At 41.6% G+C, this 27,380-nt stretch overlaps 1 protein-coding gene across 1 annotated transcript in view; it reads left to right on the forward strand.

Moving 5' to 3' along the window:
* Positions 1–25,726, forward strand: part of PPIL2 (peptidylprolyl isomerase like 2) — a 71,371-nt gene extending 45,645 nt beyond the window's left edge. Inside the window, exons 15-20 of the mRNA XM_074843996.1 lie at positions 8,763–8,880; positions 11,516–11,572; positions 21,668–21,740; positions 21,903–21,965; positions 22,448–22,587; positions 24,298–25,726. Of these exons, the coding sequence (XP_074700097.1) occupies positions 8,763–8,880; positions 11,516–11,572; positions 21,668–21,740; positions 21,903–21,965; positions 22,448–22,587; positions 24,298–24,391 (545 nt within the window). The 3' untranslated portion in view covers positions 24,392–25,726. The remainder of the gene's footprint in view (positions 1–8,762; positions 8,881–11,515; positions 11,573–21,667; positions 21,741–21,902; positions 21,966–22,447; positions 22,588–24,297) is intronic.
* Positions 25,727–27,380: the final 1,654 nt, after the last annotated feature.

Here is a 27,380-nt window from a genome sequence, read left to right on the forward strand (position 1 = left end):
AAAATTTCATCCGATATATTCTCAGTCTAAAACTTGGGCACTCTTCCATGCAGAATTCTTGTTGGGTCTTTGATTCCTTTTTCTTTCAGAAAATAAATAAATGAAAATTATAATGGTTTTACAGCTGGCCTTCCAGGGCACAGAACAAAGGAAGAAACACATTCATGCAAAGTTGCTTTCAAATTCAGCGTTAATGAAATACTTGAGACCTGCCTCAGAATTGGTGAATGGCCAGATACCATCTGTTCTCCCAGCTAGTTGCCTTGTAAAGCTCAAGCTGCTCTTTTTCTAACTTTTAGGGATCAGTGTTACTAAATTCTTCTGCCTGTTCTTTCTCCCTTAGTTGGAGATCTGCATAAAAGTCATATCAGAAATGGTCAGGAGATGTAGCAGCTGAAGGGTCCTCAGAGCATTGCCCACCACAGTAGATATGTCATGTAACGTGTCTAGTTGCTGCTGTAAATTTGCTCATTTTCCACTTTCACCTTTAATCTACCCACTTGTAGATGTCACCAGCCTCTGCAGCTCCTTCCCTGGTCCTGGGGGGTTCTGTGCATTTTTGTTCTAGTTCATACATGTGTCACTTGTATATGCAACCTATATTATTCTGTGTGTCCTCACAGGTCATCCAAAAAAGATGTCTTTGTAGTTGTTAAATACTTCAGCTCTATTTACTTTGTAAATAATTTTAGTGTGGGTTGCCCAAGAGCTTTTCTTCTGTTGCATGCAATAATCAACAGTCGCATACTCTAAGATTGGAGACTAGTTAAAGGTTCTGTGTTTTGCTGGCAAAAGCCCATTAACAAGATTTGTTGCCATATATGCTTGGACTGTCAAAAGAAATGTGATTTGATTTTGTTATAAGGAAAGTTTCAGTTCAAGTCCCAAAAGACATAATTAGGAACATCTTTTAAAATGAGAAATTAAAGAGGTGTCAGGAGATGGGAGAAATTTAATGGGTTGACTCAGACACCTTTCACCCTTGTAGGGTGGAGTTCAGATCCTGCTGTGGAATGAAAATTAACTTGCTGGTGTCATTTTTGTCTCTATTTGTGCAAATGGTAGAAGTATTGTGAGACAGCACAATTAACAGTTGGCAGAGGACTGGCAGTGCAGCTGCGTTGAAGGTCAAGACTCAGCTCTACTGGCAAAGCAAGTAGGAAGTAAAATGCAAATAAGCCCATAGGAGAAAAAAACCTCCTATGTATATTCTTTTATTTAAAAAAAAGAGTGTAATGACCTCTAGTCTTTTCCATCTTGTTTTTCTCCTTGTCATTCTTAATTAAATATGAATATATTGCAGGCGAGATGTCTCGCAAACATCTGTCAAGACTATTAAAGTTCTAATGAAACGGACAGTGTACACTCAAATAGATACGAGTGTTGCAGATTTTTAGAGAGTATTTGCAGTTATTATAGAGTCCAAATGATGGTCTTTTTTGCAACTGAATGGTTTTTATTTTTTGAAGACAACTGAATTATAGATAACCTGACTTAATCACTGATTGAATATGATAATATCACAAGAAAGTGTTGTAAATTGTCATTTCTACTTGATTTCTCTTGAACTGTCATGCCTGTGTGTTTAATACTTACTTAAATGAAGCTGCTTAGACAGTTCACGGAGTGCAAGTAGTCTGTCAGGATTTGTTCCTGACTACCTGGGAACTTGAATGTGAGGCAGAAATTTCACTTGCGTATGTCGAGCCACTGTCTGTCTGGCTTTGTTCTCTCCACAGCAGTGTGGCCAGAGGAGGGTATGGCTTGGCAGCAGTGTAAGAACATGGCAAATGTACTGATGTTCTTCTAGGCTCCTGTGGTGTAAAAATTCTGGTTTGCACGTTATTAATGTGATCGATCACAAGCATTCATGTTAGGAAAGCTTTGGAGTAAAGCACTGGGATTCAGTACTTTGGACCTTTTTTTACCTGGGTCTTGTATGTTAGTTGCAGTATAAATTCCTTTTTTTATTTCTTCTGGCAGCTGGAAGGAATTTCAGTATTTCTTTGACTCACTGCTTTTTAGAAAAAAAATTAAAAGATGCATCTTTGAAAGTTGAAAAGTCTGTAAGATTTAATGGTTTTTAGAGGTTTACTGGAGGAGTAAATAACTTGACTTCTGTAATATCAGAGAAGCATATGAGAGTAGGACAGGGCTTTCTTCCCAGATATCTCAGCTGGCAATAGAGAATACTGTTTGGAGGTTACCTTTTAAATGCCAATATTTTAAACTGACAGAATTGTTTCTGTTACAGCCTTTTGTAAGAAGATTTCCAAAAAAAAGAGCATCCTTTGTTTCCCCTTCCACACAGAACCTTCTGCTTTAACTAAAATTTTCTGGCTAAGAGGTTTTGGATGGTTTTTTGTTTGTTTGTTTAAAAAAACCCCCACCTTTTCCAAACTGGTATGTGGAAGGTGCATTAAGCCTGTATATATTTTTGTTATATTTAATTAATTATTCCTGTTCATCAGCTCAGGAACTAGAACAGACTTGTTCAAAAATCTTTCCACCATTTGGTTTCTGTCATCTGACATTCATCCCATGTTCGGCAACAGGTGTCAGGTTTATGGTTGCAACACCCAAATACTTAGATGATCACCCACTCCATTGCTAACTAAGCCCAGGACAGTTTGGCTTCTGGGTGGATTTGGACACATTCAGTACAACATGACTTAAAGTTACATGTCATACGTATGTAGACTGCAGCTGTGCTCTCGGCTCACCTAGATAAGTGTGCTTGTGTTTTGGAAACAGATGTAAAACGCCAAGCTGATTGTCACTGACTGTCCACTTCCACGGCTGCTCCAGCTGAACAGTCCTATCTGTCAGCAGCACTGATCCTTACTTCTTTTTTATTTGTTTTGCAGCACCCCAATGTGTCCTTTTTGAGTCTCTTGTTAGACTGTCATAAAAGTAACTGTGACGCAGCAGACACTTGAAGGACAACTGATTCCTGGTACTCAGCAGTTAACCTTGAGATGGAGAGGGTTGGAAATAAATGTTATGGCATCTAGAAGTTGAGATACCATACTGAGAAAAGAGTGGGAAATACAGTTTTACCTTAGCTTAGCTGGCAGACCTGCATTGCCAAAGCAGTTAGATATACAGTCCCGTAAGGTTGACACTGATTTAGAAGACCAAACTAATTTTCTACAGCCTTCAACTTAATGTTTTGTAAGACTACTGGAAGACATTTTGTTGTGCTGCAACGGCTTATTTCTTTTCTAACAAAATAACCACCCGTAGAGGCAGTATTCAGAGCAATAAGCTGAGTCATGGTCATTCTTTGTAATGATTAATTATTTGAAAATGAATTTTAGATTTGTGATGTATCTCTTTTCCTGCTGTTCATAACAACTAAGTGGTTGAACATTGTGAGTAATTCTGTCTAACTCATGCTAGTGCAAGGGGAGCAGCTGCTCTGTATTTTCAGAGTTCCAAATAATAGAAGAAAATTTGCATGTAGGAAAAATAGATTTAATATCCTAAACCCTTTGTATGCAAAAAGGGAAAACTATACGCAAAGCATTACATTTTCGAAGTGGCACAGGCAGTTTTCAGCTACTCTTACATGCAACCTGTTGGAAGGTCTCATGAATCAACTGGTGTGTGCCTCTGTCCATTCATGAATGCAGGAGGGCACAAAGGTGGCGTATAATAGCTGTAAAAGTCCAAGATAAAATACCACTGGTAGATGGGAATTACGTTTTGGATGGCAACAAGCAGAGCAAAGCACATTTTTTTCACCTCCTCTGAACTACTGATAGCAAAGAGACTGTGGACAAACTTAGTCAGTTCTCAGTGGGATTTCCTAACAAGGGAAGTTCCTGAGATGTAACCAGTTTTAGAGCCCCTTTCCTTGCATGATTGAGGCTCAGCAAAAAGACAAGAGCAAAGCCTTTTTATCTAGCAATATACTCCTTTTAGACTGCAGCCCTTCTGAAAATACAACCTCTGGTATGTGGGGTTAAAAGTACCATGTCCTCTTATCTGAAGGGAGAGAAGCACTTACTGGCTGATCTAAGGCTTTCATATTTGCAAAATGATTCAAGAGTCTCACTTGGAAAGCTCTACAGAAGTGTCAGATGTTATTATGTACCTCGTTGTTCCAAATGACAAGAAGAAAATTACAGAAAGTAAGCCATCATTTTTGTGAATCAGAGTCCTCCCACTTCCTTACCACTGCTTAGCAATTTTTATGCCAGAAAAAGGAAGGATTTATTTAAAATCACAACTGTCATGAATGATGATTCCCAGCCCACACCTGGCTTTTGGAATGCTACATTTCTGAAGCTTTAGGTGCATCTCTCAGCTCTTTGCAGGCCTGTTGTACAACTTCTGTAATTTTACCCCAAAAAAATTACTTTCTAAAAAAATGCCTTTAGAAGGAACAAAGACTACGAAAGAGTAAGCTGGTTTAGTTCAAAAGACAATCTGAAAATGTGGCTTTTTTCAGTATAGTTGCTAATGTGTGATTACTTCAGATGTCAGTTTAGATCTGTTCACCTTTCCACTATCAGCAGAAGATGCAGATACAAGACTGAATAACTAACTGTGCCTCAGTTACAAGCTAAATATATCTTGCCACTCTAGATAGCCATGGAAATGATGAATACAGTCTAATTTTTTCTATGAGCTATGTGGTCGGTCTGATTTCATCTCTGTGTGAGAATTAGGTAAACACCTCTTAAATTAAAGAGAATTTTTCTCTTTTATTAAAAATGTGTGGAAGTGGCTCCCAGCTGCCTTCAGCGTTGAATCTTGGGTATGCATGTGATTTTTGTTTTACAGAATTGTGCAAAAACTCCTTCTGGCTCCTGAATGCTTTGTCGTTGCACAGGTTAAATGAAGTTAGAAGGCCAGTGTATTTCCATGACCGATCCCAAGCACATTTCTAACTTTGTGCAAACAGGATACCCCCACGTGCAGGGTTTTAAGTACCGCTCCCTTTCGCACTCCCAGGACCAGTCCAGCCAGTGGCAACATCTGTGTGAGGCCATGGCTGCTGCCACGTGAACCCCCTTGATTTTTAGCACAGAATTTTTTTCCAGCACTTTTTGTAATAGGATCTCAGAAACATTTGCACGTCCAGTAGGCACACAGTTCCACTGTGACAGAAGATAATCTTATCAGGGAGTAAGCTGAGAGGAAGGTGAAGTGACAGGCAGTGCTGCCCACTGTGAATCTAACACCCAGAGTAAATTCTTGTTTTCCATGGGCTTTGCTTGTAGGCTGGTACGTCAGCTTCGGGGTGAGGTTTTTGCATCATCGTGATTCCATATATAGTGAGCAGTGATCTGTCTGCTCTCAGATGAGGATTTGGGAATATAAGGAGGAGCCTCCTCTCTTTATGGCATATACCAGGAGTGTAACATGAGAGGGCTAGAGCTAGACAGTGTGATGGTCCCACCTCCTCTGTCTGTCTGCATCCATTCTGCTTTCAGAAAATGAGGAAGGCGGCACAGCTACACCTCCAAACTGTGTTGAGAATAAGCACAGTAAAATCTTCTAGGTACTTCCGAATGCCTCCTAGTTACTAGTAGTAGGTTTGGAGCCTGTGAGTAATTTTTCCAGGTTTACATTGAACTCTACCATAGAGAGCAAAATGTAAGGATCTAAAATCCCTGTTCCAGAGCCCCCTGGCTGAGCATTTTGCTGTCATGGCAGTAGACTAATGAGGGATCTGTACTTAATCTTCAGAGAGATGGTGATTCTGGTTTTCAGTAATGAAAAAAATGTATACATTTAACTCACCATCTTCTGGCTTGCTCTGTCTGGTCCTGCTTCAAGCAGATACTTGAAGCCTGGAATGATTCCAGAGGTTAGCAGGAGTTTGACAAACAACACATTCAGGCTATTTTTGATTTAAGGAGAATACATGGGGGGCGGGGGTGGTTTTGGTTGGTTTTGGGGTTTTTTTTAAAGTATTCTTAAATTAAAAATTTGGGGTTTTTTCTTTAAAAAATAATGAAAAACCCCAAACGGTTCCTCTACTGCTGTCTCGCTGCCTTTGCAGTGTCTCCACTGCCTCTTGCCAGTCCGTGCTGCCAGGCCTCCACAGACACTTCAGCTATGTCCTTTATAGGAACGTCTGGCCTTTTAGGCGAATGCTGCACAGGCCATTCTCTGTTCCTGCCTGCAGCTCCCGGCAGACAGAATTAGCCTTGGAAACAGCTGTATGGCAGACAGAGAGGGAGGCAGGGACTGGATCTTATGCTGTAACTATCTACTAAAATATTAGCACTTATTTCCAGAGAACTGGAATGAACCAAAGTTAGCCTTCATACATATGAGATTAATTCTGACCTGCAGTGTATGATCTGAAATGAAATCATACAAAAATAAATATTCCAAAACCTGAAGACCATGGCTCATTGCTCCTGTCTGCAAGCTCTTGGGTCTGGTTACTTGTTATGTCAAAAAGAGAGAGTGTCTCTGTCATTCACAATTTTTCTCTTTCCTTTTGAATTATTTTTCTGACCAGCAAAGGCTTCAGGGTTGATTCCAGCCTCTTTCAGCAGCTTGACAGTGCTGTAATTCAGCATCAGCTGAAAGCATATGAAGGGTGCAACAGACTCAAGGGTTTGGCCACTTACTGCTGTGTACCATCTCAATGGGATGTGGTCATGTTTGCATATCATCTGAAAATTTCTCGACAGCAAACACCCCTTTAGGTTAGGACTCATAGCAAGTGCATCTGCTTTACAGATAATTAGGAGTTCCTTCAAGAGGTCCTTTGAAGAAAAATTATGTCTTTCTCTAAGAGAAGCCCAAGTGAAGTTTGTTACTCTGGCCATGGCGGAGAGCAGAAATGCAGGGCCTGAAGCAATGGCACTGCAGCAGCATGGTGGTGTGGCAGAGAGTATGTCCCCGATGCTGCCCTGCCAGGCCAGATCAAGGTGGAAAGGTGAAAAATGTGAAAGGCAAAAAAGGAAAGAGAAGTTCTGCACAGGGCATGGTGCTGTTGATGGGCGGTGGGTCTGCAGGCTTTGCAGGTGTGTTTCTGGGTTTGGGCAGCACTTGTTGACATGGAGCCTCGCTATATTCTGAGTGTAACTTGTTTATTTACTAACCTACAAGAACTTTGTTTTTCTGAATGAGGCAGGTAACTAAGGCACCGCAGAAGTAATCTCTCTTAGCAAATAGGGAGATTCATTAGCAAAGAAAATTACTGGCTTCTGGTAAGACATTTTCTAATAGGTTGAACACTTTGGGTTTGGCTGGAATAGCTGGGTTTTGAATCCATCTTCAAGACAGTAGAGCGGGCTGCAGCTGTAGCATATCCCTTTCACCCACTACTGGAAGAGATTGGCACATGGGATCAAGCTGATGTAATTTAGCTGACCTTAGAATATTCAATAGCCAAAGATTGCTGAAGTAATCACTCCTCCTCTGCTCCTGATTACAGAAAATCCTACAGGGTTTGTCCCCTTTTGTTGCTCTTGTCAAATTGCAGAGCAGGCAACACTCAACTCTATTAATAGGTCTTTTGAACATGATTAATTGGGTTTTTAAGTGGGTTGGTTTCTTCCAAAATTTCTCGCTTACTTAGTTCCACTCGCAGCCGTCCACCTGTAACGCTTTGTTTTCGTGGTATCCTCTGAAACTCTTTTCTCATTTGATGCACTCTTGTGATATTCTGCATAAGGTTTTCAGTAGGAGCCTGTTTTCTTCCTCAGTTTTATCTCTACTTGCCTGTGTAGCCATATCATCCAATTGCTTTTCTGTATTACATGTGCGAATTGCTGTTGAGCACTACAGATCCTTTACTAACCTCCTGCTTCACAAGTGACACAAGTTACTCTAGAGGAATCTTGAGCCAGTTCTGCAGATGGACCAGTCTTGCTGCCTGTTTGGATAGTTTTGTTTGGTTTATTTTTAATGCTATCCTAAGGTGAAATATTTTTTCATGGTTTGTCAAACAAGATTACGGAGTTGACTGTAAAACTATGACTCATCTCGGCCTTCGTTTTTCTTATTAAGAATGATCCTGGAGGAAAGTGCAAATGAAAATGTCAGATCTGTCATAAATAATGTAAAAATGACAACCAGGAGGAGAGGTCTCCCAGACCCTTGTTCTATCCACAGACACAGAAAAGAAATCAGTTTTGGAGGGCTGAGTTCATGGCTTGTGCAAAGTTTTATCATCCTTTTGACTTCATTGCGTTTAAATGTTTACATCATTCAGGTATCTAGTCCAAATATCTAATTTTTGCCTTTTATTTTGGAGGAATATATATCATAATTCTTCATTGTTTAGCCAGGAAGCATTTGAGTGTATTAAGCCTATAGCTCCTATTCTTAGTTGATTCTATGAACGTATTTCGTCTCCCTGATATTTTATTTCCAGAAGCAACGCTATATTAAGAGTGCAATTAAAATAATAATTCTTTGCTCTATGTTTTGTCAGGAAGACACTTTAAAGATTTAATGTCTCAAAAAAGAAAAATTATGGTGGACCAGCAGTAAGAAATTAAATCCTTGACAGTTCTTCAGCACACAATATATAATGCTGCTGATAAACAGTCTGGTCTGTTGCAGTTGATAGTGTGGGGACACAGAATTGTGTTGCGAGTTACAAACATCTGATTTCAAGTGCATGCTCAGATGCTAGCCTAGTGATAAGGATGAGGTAAGAATGTATTATTCACATAGTGATCAGAAGCGCCAGAAACCTTGAATTTAACGTCAATGCCTGTTATAAAATATAATGAGAAACTAATGAAAACAAACATTTCTTCTGTCATCTTTTCTCTTTTAAGGAGGAGAATCTTACTGGGGAAAACCTTTCAAAGATGAATTTAAGCCCAATTTGTCCCACACTGGACGTGGTGTTCTTAGTATGGCCAATTCAGGACCCAACACAAACAAATCACAGTTGTAAGTAGTCACTTGCTTTTTGTGTTTTATTGTTTCCCTCTAGACATTGTGTCTTACTCTGTTCAGAAAACAAATGACATTTTGCAAGCTACTCTTTAAAGTTCAATCAAGTGAAATGTTCTGTCGAGTGCTGCATATTGAAATCAGGGTAGCTACAGCTGCTGTTACCCAAGCTAAAAGCAAAGTGATGCACAGCAAGAAGACCTGTAGGTTTATTATATCATCATTAATTTGACTTTTCTGTTTTTATGACCTGAAGTTTTTGTTCATTTTTATCAGTGTCCCCCCAGTGTTATCCCTGTAAGAGCATTACACCTCTCCACTCTGTTTAAATTTGGCCCTGTATTGAACTTTATGAAAGGGCTTAATGAAATGAAACATATACTGTGTGGAAATATTGCTTCTTTTTACTCACTTGATTTTAAATAAATGAGAACAATTCTGCACTGTTGAAATGTGTAGAACCCAGACGTGGCAGAGTGCAGAATGTGGGATTGAGAATGACTTGGTTTTCAATGTACAAAAACAGAATGAGGACTAAAATGAGGAAAAGATGAATGAAGAAGCAGGAAGAACAACAAATGAAATTTAAATATACTGAAGCTGTAATAACCTTCTTTATGTGTAACATCAATATTGTTTGCCTGCAGACTTTTGAAAATGTTCTGTGTCACTTTGAGCCAACGATTGGCTGCTCCTTAAGTACTGTAATAGAAAAAAGTTATACTTTTATTGAGAGCCCCTGGAAAGAGAGTGAGTGTGTGTGTACAGTACTGTGTGTTGGGAGTGGGGAGGGAGGGAAGGAGGGGGTTCTTGGTGTTGGTCTTCATGATGCTAAGTATTATTAGGGCTTGTAAACTATGCAGTACTGTGGTTAGCTTTAATTAGACACAAGTGCTTGTCTCAGGGCCTTTAATAGGCTTACTCACGTACTTAAGGCTCAGCACGTGTTGGGCAGTTTGCAGGATCAAGTTGCTGTAGAGCTTATTTTGGAATTGAATGCTATTGCCAGCACTCAGGTGCTAAATTAGGGGAAAGTAGAGGCTTTTTTTTAAAAAAAAAAAGGGGGGGGGATTCTAGAAACAGACATTTCTAGAGATAGTTCATGAGCGATGTGCCATATTGAGTCACATCATCTGCTGCTGTAAATGTGATCATATGTTTCCCTAAAATTTGCAAATGAAATATGAAATTCCTTTATATGTGAAGTCCTTGAGAGGCTCCAGCTGCTCATATTTATAAAGCTTCCTAGGCAGTGTTTAGACACATCTGGCAACTGTTGTGACCTTAGGAACTGGGTGGATAGCTCTCCCCATAGGTGATAGGCACTGCAGTGCAGAGTGAACTGGGTCCCCTGTGTAAGGTGATGCTCAAATAATGCTCAGGACTTCTCCTCAGGGATCATCCTGAGTTATGTTAATTCCATTGTCCTTAATTTTATTTGACTACGGTGATGGATGAGAAGCTTTCTCTGTATATTTGCTACTGCTCAGATTTTTTTATTACAATACTATATAACTGACCACTTGATAATCTTAAGTATTGGATATCTGGGAATAAAGTGGTGCGAAGAACCCCTGCACGAGGCTAAGTTGTAGTGTTTGCCCTGTGTAGGAGTTTGCATTCTGCTCAGCATCTCAAAGCTTTCCTAGGGCAAGCTGTGTCTTAATAGATTGTCTGGTAGATTGCAGCCTCTCCTATTTGCAATCATATAACTTCCTGAGACTGTTGCTTACATGGAAAAGTGCCTTTGGAATGCTTATATATTTTTAGCTGTCTCTAATGTAGTGTAACAGATGGAGACAGGGAGGAGAGCCAGCACTGCGTGTCCAGCCAAAATGGGCCATCGTGGTCTGCAGACCACAGCGTGGAAACCTCTGTCTCATACGCTCATAGTCCAAGTCTTCTAAAGAAGCATTAAGCTTTCGAGAAAAGTTGTAGTAGTAAAGGTGGATTTGGATTTGTTATTTTAGTTCCCAGGTTTAAGTTTAAAATGCAACCCCCAAAATTAAAAGTCCAATTCATTAAAAATCCAAGTTTCACAGGTTTCATTACTTCTGACACTTTAAAGTATTCTTCTGTCATGTTTGTATCTGAAGCACAAATTTGCTCTGTCCAGAGGAGAAAGGGGTCACTGACAGGCCAATTTAATGGAAGAGAAATGAAAAAGTAAATATCTTAAAAGATAGAAGTTTACACTGGCAGAGGCTGTGGTGTTATAAAACTATATTTGCTGGATACAAGCTCCCAACCATGCACATGAAATGTAATTCCCAAGCAGGATGCACATCTCCCTGTCCTTCATGGGCTTCCCAGGGCCTGCATGGCCAAGGAGGAAGATGCTCAGATTAATTTTGGACTTTGTGCAAGTCACCACGCTTAGAGTACTGTTTAGGGATGTTAGTAAGGTGTAAAGATGAGAAGTCAAAACTCCAGAAATCCAAGATGAAGCCCACAGAACAGAGGAGTTAAAGGATCTTTGGTCAGTGGGCCTCCGAGAGAAAAGCCAGAGAGGGAGAGGGGCTTGTCTTCTCTCAGAGAGCTTTTGCATACACTTTCTGTTTTTAAGCATTACCGGCTGTTGTTGAGTGTCAATGAGATAATATGCTAACTGTTATGTTTTTATTCTTTCCAGCTTCATCACATTCCGCTCTTGTGCATATCTGGACAAGAAGCATACAGTTTTTGGAAGGTAAGAGAAGGATGTTATGAGCAGCAGTATAGCAGACATTCTCTCCTGTGTGTCTGACGCCTAAAGAGAAGAATCTAGTGACTCTTGCAATTGAACTGGAGCAAAATCCTAGCTCACAATCCAGTTCTCCTGGTCATGAGTAGGTGGCCAACGTTGTGCCAGTCATCAGACTGTGCCCTTTTTTCCTCCTTCCATCACTGTAAGTTGCCTTACTTCCCTTCTGTGGGTGGCCCTCCAGGGAGTCATGAACAAAGTAATCATCGTCCTGCAACCAACCATGTTAATATTTGTGCATGCTAATTTCTGGGACATGAGAGATTACCTCTTCAACACTGCTTTCATCCTCTTATGAGCTGTCAACCAGGAAATTAGTCATGACAGGGCTGCTCTTCATCATGGTATAGAACATAGAGCTTCTGCATAGGCTGGGTCTTTTGGCTGCTTTTATTCGATGTTTATTTTATTCTTCTTTTCTTTTATTCCTGACAGTTATTGTCAGTATAAAATTTGTATGTCTGTGTGTGTGTGTAGATACATACATGTTTATGTGTATATATATTAAGATATTACCGATGCCAAGACAGCAAGGGAACTTCATTCTTTATAAAGAAGTCTCTTCCAGAAGACTTTTCCAGTCAAGCCCTCACATGGTAAAGATCAAGTTATTTACTACAGAAGATAGACCAAAATCTTTATGTTAGTTTGTTTTTTGCTTCCTCTGTTGCAGGTACATGGTATTTACCAAGTCATTCATAGCTGTTCTAGCAAAACCCTCAGTGCAAATGGCAGGAAGGGGAGTTTCACTAGCCTGCTTCATTGGTAGTTCCTGGGGATTTTACAGTCTTTTTTAAATGAAGATTTATTTTTTATTCTTTTCATAGTTTTATCTGTTTGAAAGGCAGCAATTGAAAAGAAATGCATGTGCTGTTTACTTTAATTGGATGTCATACAATTGTGCTGTACAATGAAAGTGATACATTTAATCCATCTTCTATGCCTGTGAGTTCTTGAGGCAGTAACTAGCTTCATTTTAAACAATTATTTTAGTGCTGTTAGTTCCAATACTGATCCTGCAATTCCTTTCTCAGGTCTGTCATAGAAAAATTTAAAGTTCCCTTGTCATTTGGTGAAAGCAGATAAATAAAGCAAATTCTAATACTAAAAGCTGAGAGCAAGTATATTCTTGGAGGAGTTACACCACCCCTATCTTAAGACTATTTCATTTAAGCTACAACAATTTGAGTCCTCCTTGAAAAAATCCCATTAAATCCCATACGGTAATGCTGTTAACCTGAGCTTGCTGCCTCATCAAATATTATTTGGGTTAGGACAGCTCAGCTGAAAATGTGACTGTTCTTCAGTTCTGGATGCAACATGGCTTCAGTGAGCCGCCTGTATAGTCCTCCAGTGTCTTTGCTGCATTTCCCCAGTGTGCTCCACTTTTACTATAATTCACTAGGAAAGAGTTTAGAGAGTAGCTGAGCTTACTGCGGTGTAAGGGAGTGTGTTCCCAAAAGCCTTCACATCGTGCGTAACGTCTAAAGTGCCTTATGAGCAAAATAGCTCAAATGATGTTTCACACTGTATGTTGCCCCTTAGAGAGGAATTACTTCAGTCCAAGTAAATCTGGTTAAGTGTATATAGCAGAGATTCATGCAGTTTTAGCAAAGACTGTCTTAAGTTTTTAACTGTCCTTGCTGCTACAGAAACCTGAACTTAGTTGCCAGAGTAAAGAAGTGGTGCTGCTTTCTCAGCACTGCAAATATTCTTAGCTGAAATACAAAGGAAAAACTTTCTAAAAATACCAGTTTAGAATCAGATTTGGCTTCCTGTATGAAAACTGAGTGACGTCTTCATATGAACACAGAGCAGGTGAATGTTACTCTGGACTCTCTTGCATGTAAATGAAAATTAATTCAAATAATGTAAAAAATGAAGATGCTGGGATAGGTGTATTCCAGTCACTCTATATTAATCTACAATTTTAATACTTGAATAATTGCATTTACCTACAAATTTAATATAACAGGCTGTTGAGTGCAGCTCTTAAGATCTATATGTCATCAAAATCCTTCAGCTGTTTTTACCTGCATTTGTTTTTTAAAAGCCATAAAAGCCAAAGGACTCCAGAGATTGTATCTCTAGTGAAACTCCAGCTTCAATTTGCTATTTTAGATCCTGGGTGTTTCCAGGATTTGTTGACTGTATCTGATCTTAGACTGTATAGCACAATAATATCTGGGAAGCATATCTAGGAATAATATCTAGATTTAAGAATAGAATGAACGTATAAAATCAGAATTCTTTGTTTTCATGAATGTTAAATTTGATTGTCTTAATTGGATGCTTACTGGCCTGTTGTGACTTTCGTATAGATTTGAGGATTACTTATTTCAGTTAATATAAAAACCTAAATACTCTGATCTCAACTGTACCCTCAGTTATTTCTATGTGGCTCTGGTTCATGTTACTGAGTGTCATGTATGTATCTTAGAGAGCAGAATCTGACCTTTCTGTAATTTGTATAAAACTTTTCAGCAGGCTTTCCATACTTTGGAGAACAAAAAAGAGTGAAAGTGCAACTATTCCGCACCCCTTTCTCTTTTTGTCCTGTGTGGGATGGAACATTGAAAAGTTCCTTCTCTGGAGTTGCATCTTATTCATGACCCCACTGGTTTGAAAAACAATTTTTGCATGATAGCAGCTATTAATGTTGGATGTTTGGCTGTTAAGTATCTTTGGAAAACACACCAGCTGCAGGCAGTGGGACTGTGAAGAGGTGGCACGTGTCTGGCTTGGTGTACTGGAATTTTCAAGTCTCAGGAGAAGATTGTGGCTGGAGGACAGGAAAGGCATCTTGTCACGATTGTGCTGCCCACCGTGGCAATAATGAGGACAGATGTTACTGAAAGTAAAGGAGATGAGTTGTCATGGATGGGGAGCAGAAACAAAGGCAGAGAATGAGAGAAGAATGCCTTCCCTTGGAGGTGTGTTGCAGGCTGCATGGATTTCCTGCTCCAGCAGAGCTGCAGAGATTAAATTAGTAATTACCATTTCTAGTAATTACCATTTCTCCTGACTTAGAGAATGCTGTAATTAACATGAAAACTAACTGGTGGCTTTTGTTGGCTTCTAGCTTGCTGGTAAGAGGTTTAATTTAGAAACTCAAGTAATGTAAACCAACCAACATGCATTTGCTCTGCACAGAGTGGATGAAAAGCATTTTCAGGGGACTGCTGCATGGGGACGGTCCATGGAGGACTGCTGCTGTCGTGGGCTGTGTGCGTGGGAGCTCCCTCTTACCCATGCTATAACTGGGAGTTCAGCTGTTGTGTGAGCTGCATGACCTACAGGGATGTTACAGCCCAAACACCAGTATAGGCTCACGTTCCTGTCTTGTGTGCTTCATGAAATTTAGATGCAAGCATATCCCATCCATGTTGCTATTATATTATTTATTGCTCCAATGGCTCACAGCTTGTGTGGATCAGAGACCTGGTACATTTGTCCTTTATAAGCAAAAATAGAAACATAATCTCTGTCCCAGAGAGCTGGATAAGTAGAAAAGAAACTGCATAAAACAGGGAAGTCACAATAGTGACCCTTTTCAGCCTACCTTCCACCGGCAGTTTGCACTTTCTTCAGAACCAAGGAAAAAGGAAACCCTAGGAGAAATGAAATGGCTTTGTGGATGTTTTGGGGTAGCCTGTTCCAAAGCTAAAGGGACACATAAAAAATTGCATGTTTAAAATAACAGTGGAAGATGATCGAGCCATGCTGATTGGCATGAGGAGAGAAATGCTGTCTTCTGAATTTTAGATGAGATTTAGGACAAGCAGGGCATGATGGGCTTGAAAGTGAGGGCAGGTTGGAGGTATGTGATGTGATAAAAAGAAGTGCAGTAGAGGAAGTGGAGAGAAAAATGTTGTGGTCAGATGGCAAAGCTGGAAATGATCTGTGTGTTTATTAGAGCATCACCTGTGTTTGTCAAGAATGGAGAACAGGATGTGGCAACTGAGACAGGAGATGAGTATATGGAGGACAGTTTTCCCTTTTGTACGTGGCTGCATGTATCTACTTACACAGATAACTTTTAACTATCTCTTGAGGTTTCTGCCGCTCATTCTTCAATTCCCGTGTTCCTGGAAATAATGAACAAGTGGTTTGGGAAACCTCAAACTTGGTCAAATTGGAGGCATCAGTCAGTGGCTGACATGTACTCAGCTTAGTCTTCTCTTTTCTTCCCTCCTCCCCTTGTCAGATGCTTTTGTGGAAGATAGTTTCTTTCCCTGGATAAGTATCACCCTGTAGTAAGTATTCCTTAACCTGTTTAATGATTGCTACTGTAATTCAGTGCAATGGGGCAATGAGAGTAACTCTTGTCCTCTGAAGTAACTAGCTACATAAAACAAGTACGAGGCATTATTCAGTTACTCAGGTATGGTTAAGTAACACACAGTGTCTGTTTCCACTTGTAACATTCCTGTATGATTTGAAACAGTGAACCCTAATGGCTTCTAAGCTGGGAAACTCTTGTTGCTCTTCTGCTTTAATAAACCTGAAGAAGGGAGAAGTTGTGTGACAGCAAAAGAGCTGATTCTGTTATTGAATCTGTGTTGGGAGCCTGACCTAATTTTGCACAGCAATCTGCTCCCCAGGCACCAGGATAGGAGTGAAGAGCAAGGTGGGAAAATAAACCAGGCTTCCCTGTGGAAGCCGTGGCTGTGATTTTGTGTAGCACACAAGGACTAGGCTGTCAGAGCTGCACGAGGGCTGCTATCATTTCCAAAACAGTTGTATGAGCTCTGAAGAGGAACCTGTGCCAAAGCAGAGAAGTCCTTACATGCCAGGTTCATTTGTTGAGTCTCGTTTCAAAATGCTTTTTCCAAGTTTTTTTATTTTTTCAGCACCCTTCATTACTGTGTCTCGCCTGCTAGATTAAGCCCTTATTAGAGATGGAGATGTTTTGACTGCATCCTTGTTGCAAGTTCAAATTGCTTGCTCCATTTCAGATTGGGTGTATACGTAGAAAACATTTTGTCCTGAGTATACGTGTTTGTACATGTGTGTATTGTTCTCTCTCTGTGTGTATATAAATGTATGTACTCCTTTTTATAAAAATAACCTTGAGGGCAGAATGTGTTTACAAAACAACGTTTCTTTCTGGTTTCTGTTTCTAGTTTAAAGCTTTTTTTAAAAAAAGCCCAGACATTGTTCTTATATCATCTTCTGACCAGGAAACTATCGTCTTGGGCCACTGCCATCCCCAGCATTGCATAAAGCTTAATTCCTATAATTCTTCTAAACAAAAATATGAGAAATAGGAAGTCCATGTGTGAATGTCTGTGAGACTGCTAGGGAGTTGCAGTTTTCTTTGGGAGCAGCACTAACTAATGTAGCAGCAAGACTTTCATTGGCATATTGCAATGGATAGAGCTTGCTCCAGATATTTCACTTCATGCAAAGACATTGGCAGTGGTTATGAAGCAAGGTTACTAGTTTGCATAAAGGAGCCTTAACAGGAAGTAAGATTTTAAATAACATCTCTAAATTTGAAATGCAAAGATTTCCAGTGCTAACTTAGTTCATTTTTCAAGAAAACAGAATTGCATAAACAAGGGCACATTTTTGTTTTCATTACTATGCTAACAGAAGAAAACCTAAATGCACCTACCTTGTCGTCCATGCCTAAATGTAATGCAACATTTATCAAGCTCCTCTAAAAATACAACAAGCTGTCTCAGGGATGCTGAGCTAAATATATAGTTGAGATCATCATTTCTCTGTTCAGCATCTACTGGAAGTACACGGCAAACTCTTGGTTTCACTGGTTGTTCTAATGTAAATGGTGTCTTGAAGGTCCTTTTCACTGTAGGGTGTCATCTGAACATCTGTTTAAACCTCGCTTCGTCAATTTAGGACAAAGCATGTGTGGCATCTTCTAAAAGGAATAGAGCCAGAAACAGTGGAAAAGGTTAAACTTGTTTCTGCCCTTCTGCCTTCCCTTCCTGCTGTGCTCCCAACTTAGCACAAGTGATGTTGCATGAGAAAGGCTGTGTCACCCTCTGTGTAACATGTGCACTTAGCACATGTGAAGAGTATAAAGGGTTATTCATCTGAACCTCTAGAGTTTGCATTTTGTTGTAATGAAAATTAGGTACAGAGTTCCTTATGCTGAGACTCAGATTTATTCATAGAACAGATTTTATCTCTTTTTGTTCAAAGTTAGTTGAAAATTAGAATAATATTAAGTAGTGTCACTCTCTTCAGAGGTTTTTTTAAATACTTTAATGTACTGATCTGATGGTCTTTTCTACATATAACTTGTATGGGCTTTTTTCTTGGCAAGATGGCTGTGAGCTTTTCTTTCTTACACCCAAAATATGGGTTGTGGGACAAGCAAAGAATCCCCAAAACTACTCTGGTGTGTTTGTTTCCGCTTTCTGTGAGGAGCAATTGCTGTAAGGGGTGCCAATGCATGGACTTAGACACAGTATATCCCATCAAACTGATTTTAGTGCTGCAATATAACATCAGGGGATTTAACAATAACAACATGTAATGTTTCCAGGGTCTGCATGTACATTGCCTCTCTGCTTGCACAGATCGGAGGAAAGTTTGCAAAACCCTTTACAGTTTGAGACCTTATGTTGGAATATACACTTTTTTTGCATGACTGCCCTGATGAGTGTGTAGTTCAGTTTTTACTGGACAGGTGATGTTTGCAATCAGATCTTGTCTTTTTTTGATTTTAATTATTACTGATGAAACACCAGCCTCAGCTGGGCCTGATCCTTGACAAAGCTTCCAAGTGCTCCCTGAACAAAAGTGACTAGTAAAATATTTCCAATTCCTCTGGTCAGAGCTCTCTTCTCTGAGCTGGTGGTTTGTATTCAAATTAATTTTTATTTTTTATTGTTAATATGGCAATGTCTGAAGACATAAACCTATATTGAGAGCTCACTGTGCTGACTCTGTAATATCCATAAAGATACTCTCTGTGCAAAATGTTAGTGAATGAAGGAGTATAAAAGATCAATTTTCCATTTTAGAGGCATGAAGCTAAGAAAAAAAGACAATTACATGCTCTGCAGGCATAACAACTTTGTCTTCTTCCCCCTTAGCTCTTTATAATCATGTCAAAATAGACTATTTAGGTCATTTACTGATGACCTGTGAATGCCACGTCTATCACAGTCTTTTAAAATGTACAAGTGACAAAGTGTTCCCAATAAAGTTTAATTAGCATAGCGACTGAAGATTCCTGAGCATCGCCAAAATGCATTAGGACTAATATTGTGGGAGGTCTAGCTACAGGCTAAGGGATTACTCGGTTGAGATTGCCAGTGCATAGCTGATTTGGCTATTTCAAATTATCAGAACCTAATTAAATGAAAACATACGAGCAGATAATGAGTGGAGCTGTTGCCTAGAAAATCCTCCAATATTAAATCAGAAGTTTCCTTTAGGGGCCATTAAAATACAGTGAATATATCTTAGGCTGTGTGTTAATCATCAGTATTATAAGTGAATCTGATATTGGCCTAGAGGAGGATTTTAAAATTGAGTTTTTGTTATGAACTTTCTGAAGTTCATGCAGGGTCTTCAAGCCCTGTGCAGCTTTCCCCAGCATTCTACCTCCAGTTGCAAATGAATGAGGCTGTTCTAGCCTGCATACATGTTTTTTAATTGCTCTTAAAAGTCACAACTTGATTACAGAATATCGACAGGCCCTTGGGGAGTACAGGGGAGAAGATTGGAGCAGTGCAGCAGCAACGAAATGTTAGCAAGGATGGCTCTGCTCGGGGCAGGTGCCGAGCAGCACCCTCTCTGACTTGCATATCTTCTGTGATGGGGTCTGCCTTTTTGCTTGTGTTTAGTGCCTGTCCCAGCCCGTGGCGCAGCAGCAAGGGGCAGTGGTGCCACACTAAGGACAAGGGCTGTCGACTGAGAAGGACCCACTTGCTTCTCAAACCACAGGGTCAGCCTGTTTCGTTTGGTTAGCGTGGCTCTTGGGAGGAGTGCGTGAAGGATGTAAATAGTGTGGTGTGGAGTGGTAGGAGGAGGTGTATTTCTCAGTTGCATCAGCTGAGCCCATCGCAGGTGACAGCCAGGGGCTATCCTGGTGCTGGCCCATTGCAGACTGTCATGCCGGGACTGGAGAGGGCTGCCTGGCTGTGAAACACCTGCAAGAGTGAGATATCCTAGGAGAAGTGTATAAAGGTGAATGTGAATATGATGTGTGTTTTTTGATTGAGGTATGGCTTATTTCTTTGATATGAAAGCAGAGTTAGGTGATAAAACACTCTACATATTCCACCACTTTGATTTTTTTTTTTTTTTTTTTACATCAGTTTCATTTAATTTGATTTTCCTCAGTTTTGTCTGCCCAGGCCTTGACAGCCTACCTGTCTTGGTACAGCAGTCCCAGTAATCCCAGCAGCTGCCACCCTGCAAAGGCTGTAGGATTGCTGGCTCTCCGGTTGCTCCATGCCATGGGCAGCCCTGGGCTCCTCAATGGCCAGCTCCTGCACTTGCTGCTGATCTCCTGGCCCCAAACTTCCCTGGCAGGGGAAGCAGGGGTTTTGAGAATTACGGCTGTTTCTTATTGTCCCACAGCCATTAATATGGGCTGTATTTTTGGTTCCTGGCCATGTGGCTTGGCTCTATTAAAACAGATGTTGTCCAGCTACAGCCTGCTTTTCTAAGGGATCTGGATCGCTCAGTATCAACAGCCTGTCTTCATCTTTATTTACTGTTCTTCTATGTATAGCTTTTTTTAAATTTAATTGAGGATGATGATGTGGATGAAAGTGTTAAATACCCTGGAACCAAGATCTGATCCCAGCAGGACCCCTCTGGAAACAGACTGACTCAGTGCTTCTTATTTAAAATTAGATTTTGACACCTGTCAGCCCATTTTTTATTTAATGTGTGCTGTGTTCACTTCATATAGTTCTGGTTTCTCAATCAAAATATCAGCCGCCTTCCAGAAGTCTGTTCCATGGATGCTGTTATCCCTGTTAACCACATCTGTTGTCTCAAAGATAGAAGGTTGTTTGACAGACTCTGTTTTCCACAAAACCTTGTTGATTGCTGTTACTTATTTCCTTTCTTTCTTAATCATGTCCTGTCTCCGCTATTCCATTATTTTGCTGGGATAGATGCCAGGATGACAGCCTTATAATTATCTGGGTCACCCCATTTATCCTTTTCTGGAACTTTCCCATTGTTCCACACTTTTTTTTGAAAATGAACATGCAACAGTCCAGAAAGTCTTCAGCCTTTCTTAGACATTTTCAAGTAAGTATTTGGATATGTTGACTTGAAGAATGAGAGGTCAAGGATCTAATGTCCTCCTAAATAAAAACTGTGGTGAAAAGTGTCCTGGTGTTATCCTGTAGCTGTGACTTGATGCTCTGCTGCTTTTCCAGAGCTCTCACAAGCTCATGGTCGTGATGCGCTTCCGCAGGATCCTGCAGTTTCTGCATTACTGGTGGTATTATGGACAGCTCTGTCACCTCTCTCCAGTAGTGCCGTAGTTACAGTTACCTTTCTTCCTAATAACACCCTTCGGTCTGATACACAATTAAAAAAAAAAAAAGTTAAAAAATCTGAAGTTAATGAAAACATTTGCTTTCTTGACCAAGTCTGTTGGTTGGTTTTTCAAAGCTCATGGGAGTAACAAATGAGCTCCAAATTTATGGATGTAGCATTAGCAAGTGAACCCATTTTGAAATGGGTTTGTGCCTTGCACAGACAGCTGTCCACAGCTGCTTCTTCTCCATCTTGCTGGTTTGTGTGGCTACCGGGATTTTCAACAAATGGCTTTTCTTTTCCTCTGAGTGTTTGACTTTTCCATGTTCTGTTTAATTTTAAATTCAAATCCCCAATTTGAGAAAAAATTCTTACCTTCTGCACTGAATGACGTTATCTTAGGTCTTCCAAATACAGTTGCTGATTTCCCTTCTCCCAAACACGATGGTTTAAAAATCTGCTAGAGTAATGGGCATTTATTAGATACACTACATGTAACGGTGTATGAATATTTTGAGTGTGTTGTGACAGCTGGAAACTGTGTCTTTCCTTTTTTAGGGTGGTTGGTGGCTTTGAGACTCTGACTGCTATGGAGAATGTGGAAAGTGACCCAAAAACAGACCGTCCCAAGGTACGTGCAATGCACCAGGGGCCGTGCAGGAGAGAGTGAACACATATGGCCTCACGTGGCGCTGCAGTTCACCCCAGTGATGCTTCTCTGAAAACCAGACTTGGGGGAGATGGTGCAATTTGATCAGCAGATTGATTTGCTCTTTTTCTCTTCTGCTCCTAGGAGGAAATACGAATTCAGACAACAACTGTTTTTGTTGATCCGTATGAAGAGGCAGATGCCCAGGTGAGGATAGCTGGTTGGTTAGTTTTTCTGAAAGGCCAGAGCTCTTCTTTGGAGAACTGTGTAACCTAATGCCTTTTCTCTGAACATGGGCAGCCCCCTGGCCCATATGGTTGCAAGCTAAGATTAAACAGCTGCCATTCAGCATTGCCTTGTTGTGCCAGGATCACCGCCACTCTTTCAGCGGAGAGGTCTTGTAACTGAGTCTGGCACGGCTCCCAGTCCATCACGCTTATGATGGCTTCCTTCCCAAATGCCCGGAGTAGCTATGGGTAGCTGCAGGTGAGAAGAGAGGAGTTTTGTTATAATGGCTGCAGACAGCCTGTTTGTAGTGGCCCTTGAGGTCTGTCTCCTACTGCCTGCCCTGTAATCATAGCAATGCTGATTGCTGTTTTAGAGTGCTTTAAAGCTTCAAAGAATTGGAGACATTTTCTCCTTACACTGGACTAGCTTTTGCAACAGACTGCACTCTTTGCTTCCCACAGGTTGCTGCAGAAAGAGAGAAGGTCCAGCTAGAAGAAGAAGCAGCCAAAACAAAAGCTGAGGTGGTCCCACCAAAGAAGGAGGTCCAGACTCCTAAAACTTACCGGCAAGGGATTGGAAAATACATTAACATGGCTGCAGCGTGAGTTCCCTGCCCATCTGATCTTTGTTGGGTGTTTTAGTTGCCTTTCCTGCTGGACGCTGACCCTGTCCAGTGCCATTGCTCAGATGTTTGGTTTGTGCCAGCAGGCTTTGCAAAGACTCCTTCATGCAGTCCTAACAGTCAAGAGTTCCCTCTACTTCTGTTGTTTTTCAAGATTACAAGCTAACTGAGCTTTTCTTTTAGCGCTTGAATGTGACCAAGTTAGTCTTTAACAGCATGTGCTGACTTCAGAACTGTGGATACACTGCCACAACTCAGAAGCCCTTGTACTGTGTCACTTCCTACACTTTTATTCTTTTCCTCTTCTGCAGCTATACCTGAAGGCCATGGTCCCACAGCTGTTTCTCTTTTAGCAGCTTCTGCCCTGCACAAAATAGTTGCCTTAAGCCCATATCAATCTGCTGATCTGGTTCCCTGTTCAGCCACATGAACGGTTGTACCAGCACAACTGAAATAGCCAGAAAGGGGAGCAGGTTCCCAGGCTTGCTGTGGGAGCACAGGGCGTCTGGCAAGTAGCTCCAGGGAGCCTGTCTGGTTGTACAGGCTTGTCCTACAGCATCCTCTCCCAGACACCCTTTGTAAACCTGTTGGCATTGGCAGCATCGCTTGCTTTCCTAAGGACAGTACAGAATCCCACCTGAGTGGCAGCTTTGCATGAGTTTTGGATAGATTAAAATAAATGCCTTGCACTTGATTTTTTGCAGACTTCTCTGAAAGCATTTACAAAAATGCTGTTGTCTGTCTGCTGCATAAAGGTGTGTATTTATGCATACACAGATCTGGACAGCTATTTAATCAGCTTGTATGTGCCTGCGTGACTTAGAGGCATTTGCATAACTGAGAACAAAAATGTGTTAGCCTGTGTAGGTCAGTTTGGTGTGTCAGTTAAGTGTTTCAATTACAAAATATTGCTTGTCCCTTAAATATTATGTTCAGCTTAAAATTGCTGCCATTCTGCACTGTATTTACAGAGGAAACCCAAGCAGAATTTGCAGCTCTCTGGAAAGGGCCAAGTATCATAGAAAAGACTTTCCTTTCTTAGTCCTTCTCTCATCACAGCCTTGAAACTGGGAGTTTGGGCCATAGCAGCACCTTGGCAGGTTCAGGGTTCTCCCTGTCACCTACTGATACCTGACAGTAAAACCACAGTATGTGAGCTGGCTGCATAGTGTTTTCATGGGGTTGCAAACTCTGCTCAAGAGAGGTTGAGAATAGCAGCAACGATGGCAACAGGCTGTGCTCAAGAAACAGGAAAGGAGCTGAAAACCTTGCCCAGCTGCTTTACACCTAATTCCCCATAAATCCTTTTGCTGCCACAAATGCAGGTGAGAAGGTGGGGAGAGAACTTGTGGCTCACATTTTCATCATGACTGTGCTGGAAAAGTACAGCTGTTAATTCTTCAGCTCTGGCCCAGAGAACTTGTTGGGTTTCAAACACGTTCCTGGAAGTGTTCGAAGCCTGACTTGACTTATCCCCACAGACTGACCCACTCTCCCTCTTTTTGGGTATGCCAGAGGCCCCCAGCCCCCTGCGGTCCCCATGCTAGCATGGAGCTTGCACTCCTCTCTGATCGATAAGGGATGGGCTGGCTCTGATACAGGTGTTGCTGGGAGAGGAAAAGCATCCAGCTGCCCTTGTCCCACCGAACAGTAAATAGTCCCTGAGAGTTGTTTTCATTTTGGCTCTAGGAAGCGCAGTGTGGAAGATGATGGGCCTTCAACCAGCACAGCTGCGAAGAAAGAGAAAAAGAGTACAGGCTTCGGGGACTTCAGCTCCTGGTAGCAGCGCGGGGAGCCTAGCACTGGAGCAGCACAGCAAAAAAAGAAAAGGCGTCCTCCCACGTGTCCCTGAAGAGCCCGAAAGACAGTCTGTCCTGGGGAGGGAAGGCACCAGCCTGCCCTTCCACTGGGGAAGAAAAGAAAACTGTTGCTTTGTTAAGGCTGGTTAATGTGGCTTTGTTTTCTAGAGAGCTGTGTTCCCCCCACTGCATCTTCCTCGAAGGCCTTTTTGTTGTTGTTTTGCTAAGCGGGGAGCAGGCAGCCCATCTCCGCTGGGGATTAGCCGGAGCCTTTCTCTGCTTGGCTGGCAGCAGACCAGGCAGAGCCCAGCCTTGCAGGACGCTACTTCAGTGAATAGCTACGTTGGTGAAAGAGCTCCTTTCACAGGTAATCGTTTCCAGACAAGCCAAGTCTGTCAAATGAAGGAATGAATTAATGTGCTGAGGAAGTGCCCGTGCTGCTGTAGCGCTTTGCGGAGGGGGGGAGAGGGCTCCAGCCTGTCCTGCCCTTCCTTCAGCTGCCTTTTGCTAGCTCTCAACAAGGACCAATTCTGTCTCTTGCTCTTTGCGGGCCTGCCAGGATGCTGGCTGGACTGACTGCTGTCAGTCTCCGTAGGGCCTCGCTCACTCCAAAATGAGCTCTCTCTGTACCCATTTAAGTCTCTGACAGCCTGGGAAGCAGCGAATCCAGATGAGGAGCCTGGGGTAGCCACACCAATTGTTTCTCCCAGTGGCTGGCCTTCCCTGAGCCACTGGGCAGCCAGAGGGGCACCACTTCTCAAACCTGTCCTCAGGTCTCAGAAAGTACAGCCTGGAGCAATTGAGCAGGAATAGAAACAACTTTTTTCTTTTTTTCTTTTCTTTTCTTTTTTCTTTTTTAAACCATCCTGAAAGCCTGCTCCTCGCAGGGCAACACACACTAGTCTTTCCTGACATCAGTCCTCCCATCATTAGGGAAAACCATATAATATAGCTGACAGGCATCTCAGATGTTTCCGTTGCATACCCACAAATTATTAGGAAGCTTAATAAAGGCCTTATGGGGTAAAGATATATCAGCCTGTGAAGTTTTAATCCAAAGCTGTATGTGTGTTACCATCACTTAGATGTAGCAGGCTAGATCCCGAACATTATTTTTTGGTTTATCTTGGGTGTTTTCAGATGACAGAAATACCCTCCCTACCTCTCTGTGTGGCTGAGGAGATCGTTTTGTAATCAGCTTTGTAACAATACATTTATATCGGTGGTTTCATGTTTTAAGAGAAGACTCCATTTATATGAAATTGCTGTAATAACTTTTGGTAAAATGTTTTGCATTAAATGCTTTTATTTTCTTTTGAGTGCTTGCCTTTGACTGTTCAACTGTCATTTCCAAGATCATGGCATTGCAAAGTTGATTGTCATACAAGGAAATGATTCATTCCTACTTTTTAAGATGCTCAGAAGGAACTCCGGGATCTTTGCGGATATGATTACATCTTTGTTAAATCATAGGAAGTTTAAACTGGTCTGAAAGAATAATAGGGGGTTTTTGTTTTGCAACATTTTGCAGCGTATAAGTTTGAAATAATGTGTTTGATTCCTGGAATGGGGGATATGATGGAACTTTCCTGAAGCTGCATTTCTTGTGTCTTATTGAAACCTCTTGCTTCTCCTGGGCTGGCCTTTTCCTGATAAATTGCTATTGATACCTTCCACCTAACTGCTGCTTCAGAATGTTTTTAAGTCATCAAGTTCACAGTGTTGCTAGAGCTGGAATAGGCAGTTTAATGAAATCCGTAAGAGTAAAATGTTTTTCTGTACTAGATTAAAATGGAGATTACTATGAAAGAAAGGAGCTTTTGATTACAAGGAAGGCAGCAGAGGTGTGACAAGGACTCCTATTTCAGCAAGAGCCCTTGCTGCAGATTGATATAAGGGACAGTTTCCTCTTGCAGCAGCAGGCTGCAGAGATAACTATCCACTTTCCCTTTCTACTCCAGCTTTTTGGCAGCGCTCACTGCAGTCCACGAAGAACCACTGCCCTGCAAAGCACCGACAGGCCTGCTGCCCTTCCAAGCACTGCCTTTGCACTGCCTCTTTCATTACAGTTTCCCACCATAACATCAGACACAAAAGAAGGAGCAATTTCCTGGCTTCTAGGAAGTGCTGAGCATAAGCCTTTTAGTTTTGCTCTAGGCAGGGGTGAAGCTCTTCAGCCTGCATTCACTGCTGGACCTGAATCCAGTTCTCGGGCTGGTGCTGGTGCTCCCTGCTGCTGTGGGTACCTTCTGGGCCGGGAGATGCTGGCTCTGGCCCGTCCCCGGGGTGTCGCAGTGGGGTGCGGAGGTCAGGCTGTTTGGCCGAGGCCGTGTGCTGAGCCAGCAGCCACGCTGGGGTTTGCACCGAGATCCACTGCAGGGCAGCGAGCACCATTGGTGCTCTGGCAGCCAGACCCTGCAACTAATTTTTCTTCTGAATTCCCACCTCTCTGCTCCCTCCCACACCTGTACGTCTGCATACGTGGTAAAATTTTTTTAACTTCAGATTTTCTTCTGGTTGGCAGAAGCACAAGGACAATGTGACACAGGGAAAATGGTGAGCTGTATTGACAGGGGCACGAGGTGGGTGCCCAGAGAGCAGGGCAGTGTGCTGTAGCCCTCATTTTTACAAAACGTGGCTCTTTGCTGGGTGACTTGCAGAGTTACCACTATCTGAGTTGGAAAAGGGGAGGAAGGAGGCTTTGCTGATACCTTTTCTGCTTCTTTCATCTCTTAGTTCTCCAGCAAGGACGGTGCGGTAAAGCAATACCCAAAGCAGCTCTTGCCGTGGCTGGAGGGATAAGCAGGAATTGTGCAGCCTTACTACAGGAGCACACTCCTGGGAACAGCTGTGCTATTTGTAAGCACATTTTTACATTCTTTGTCTTTGACACTTTTCCAGTAAAAGCAAGAGAAAAAGTAGGATTTTAGAGGCTGAAGTAGCATTTGTCTAGCCTTGACTAGAATAACACCA

The sequence above is a fragment of the Strix aluco genome, chromosome 18 (assembly GCF_031877795.1).
Source record: "Strix aluco isolate bStrAlu1 chromosome 18, bStrAlu1.hap1, whole genome shotgun sequence".
Taxonomy (NCBI): domain Eukaryota; kingdom Metazoa; phylum Chordata; class Aves; order Strigiformes; family Strigidae; genus Strix; species Strix aluco.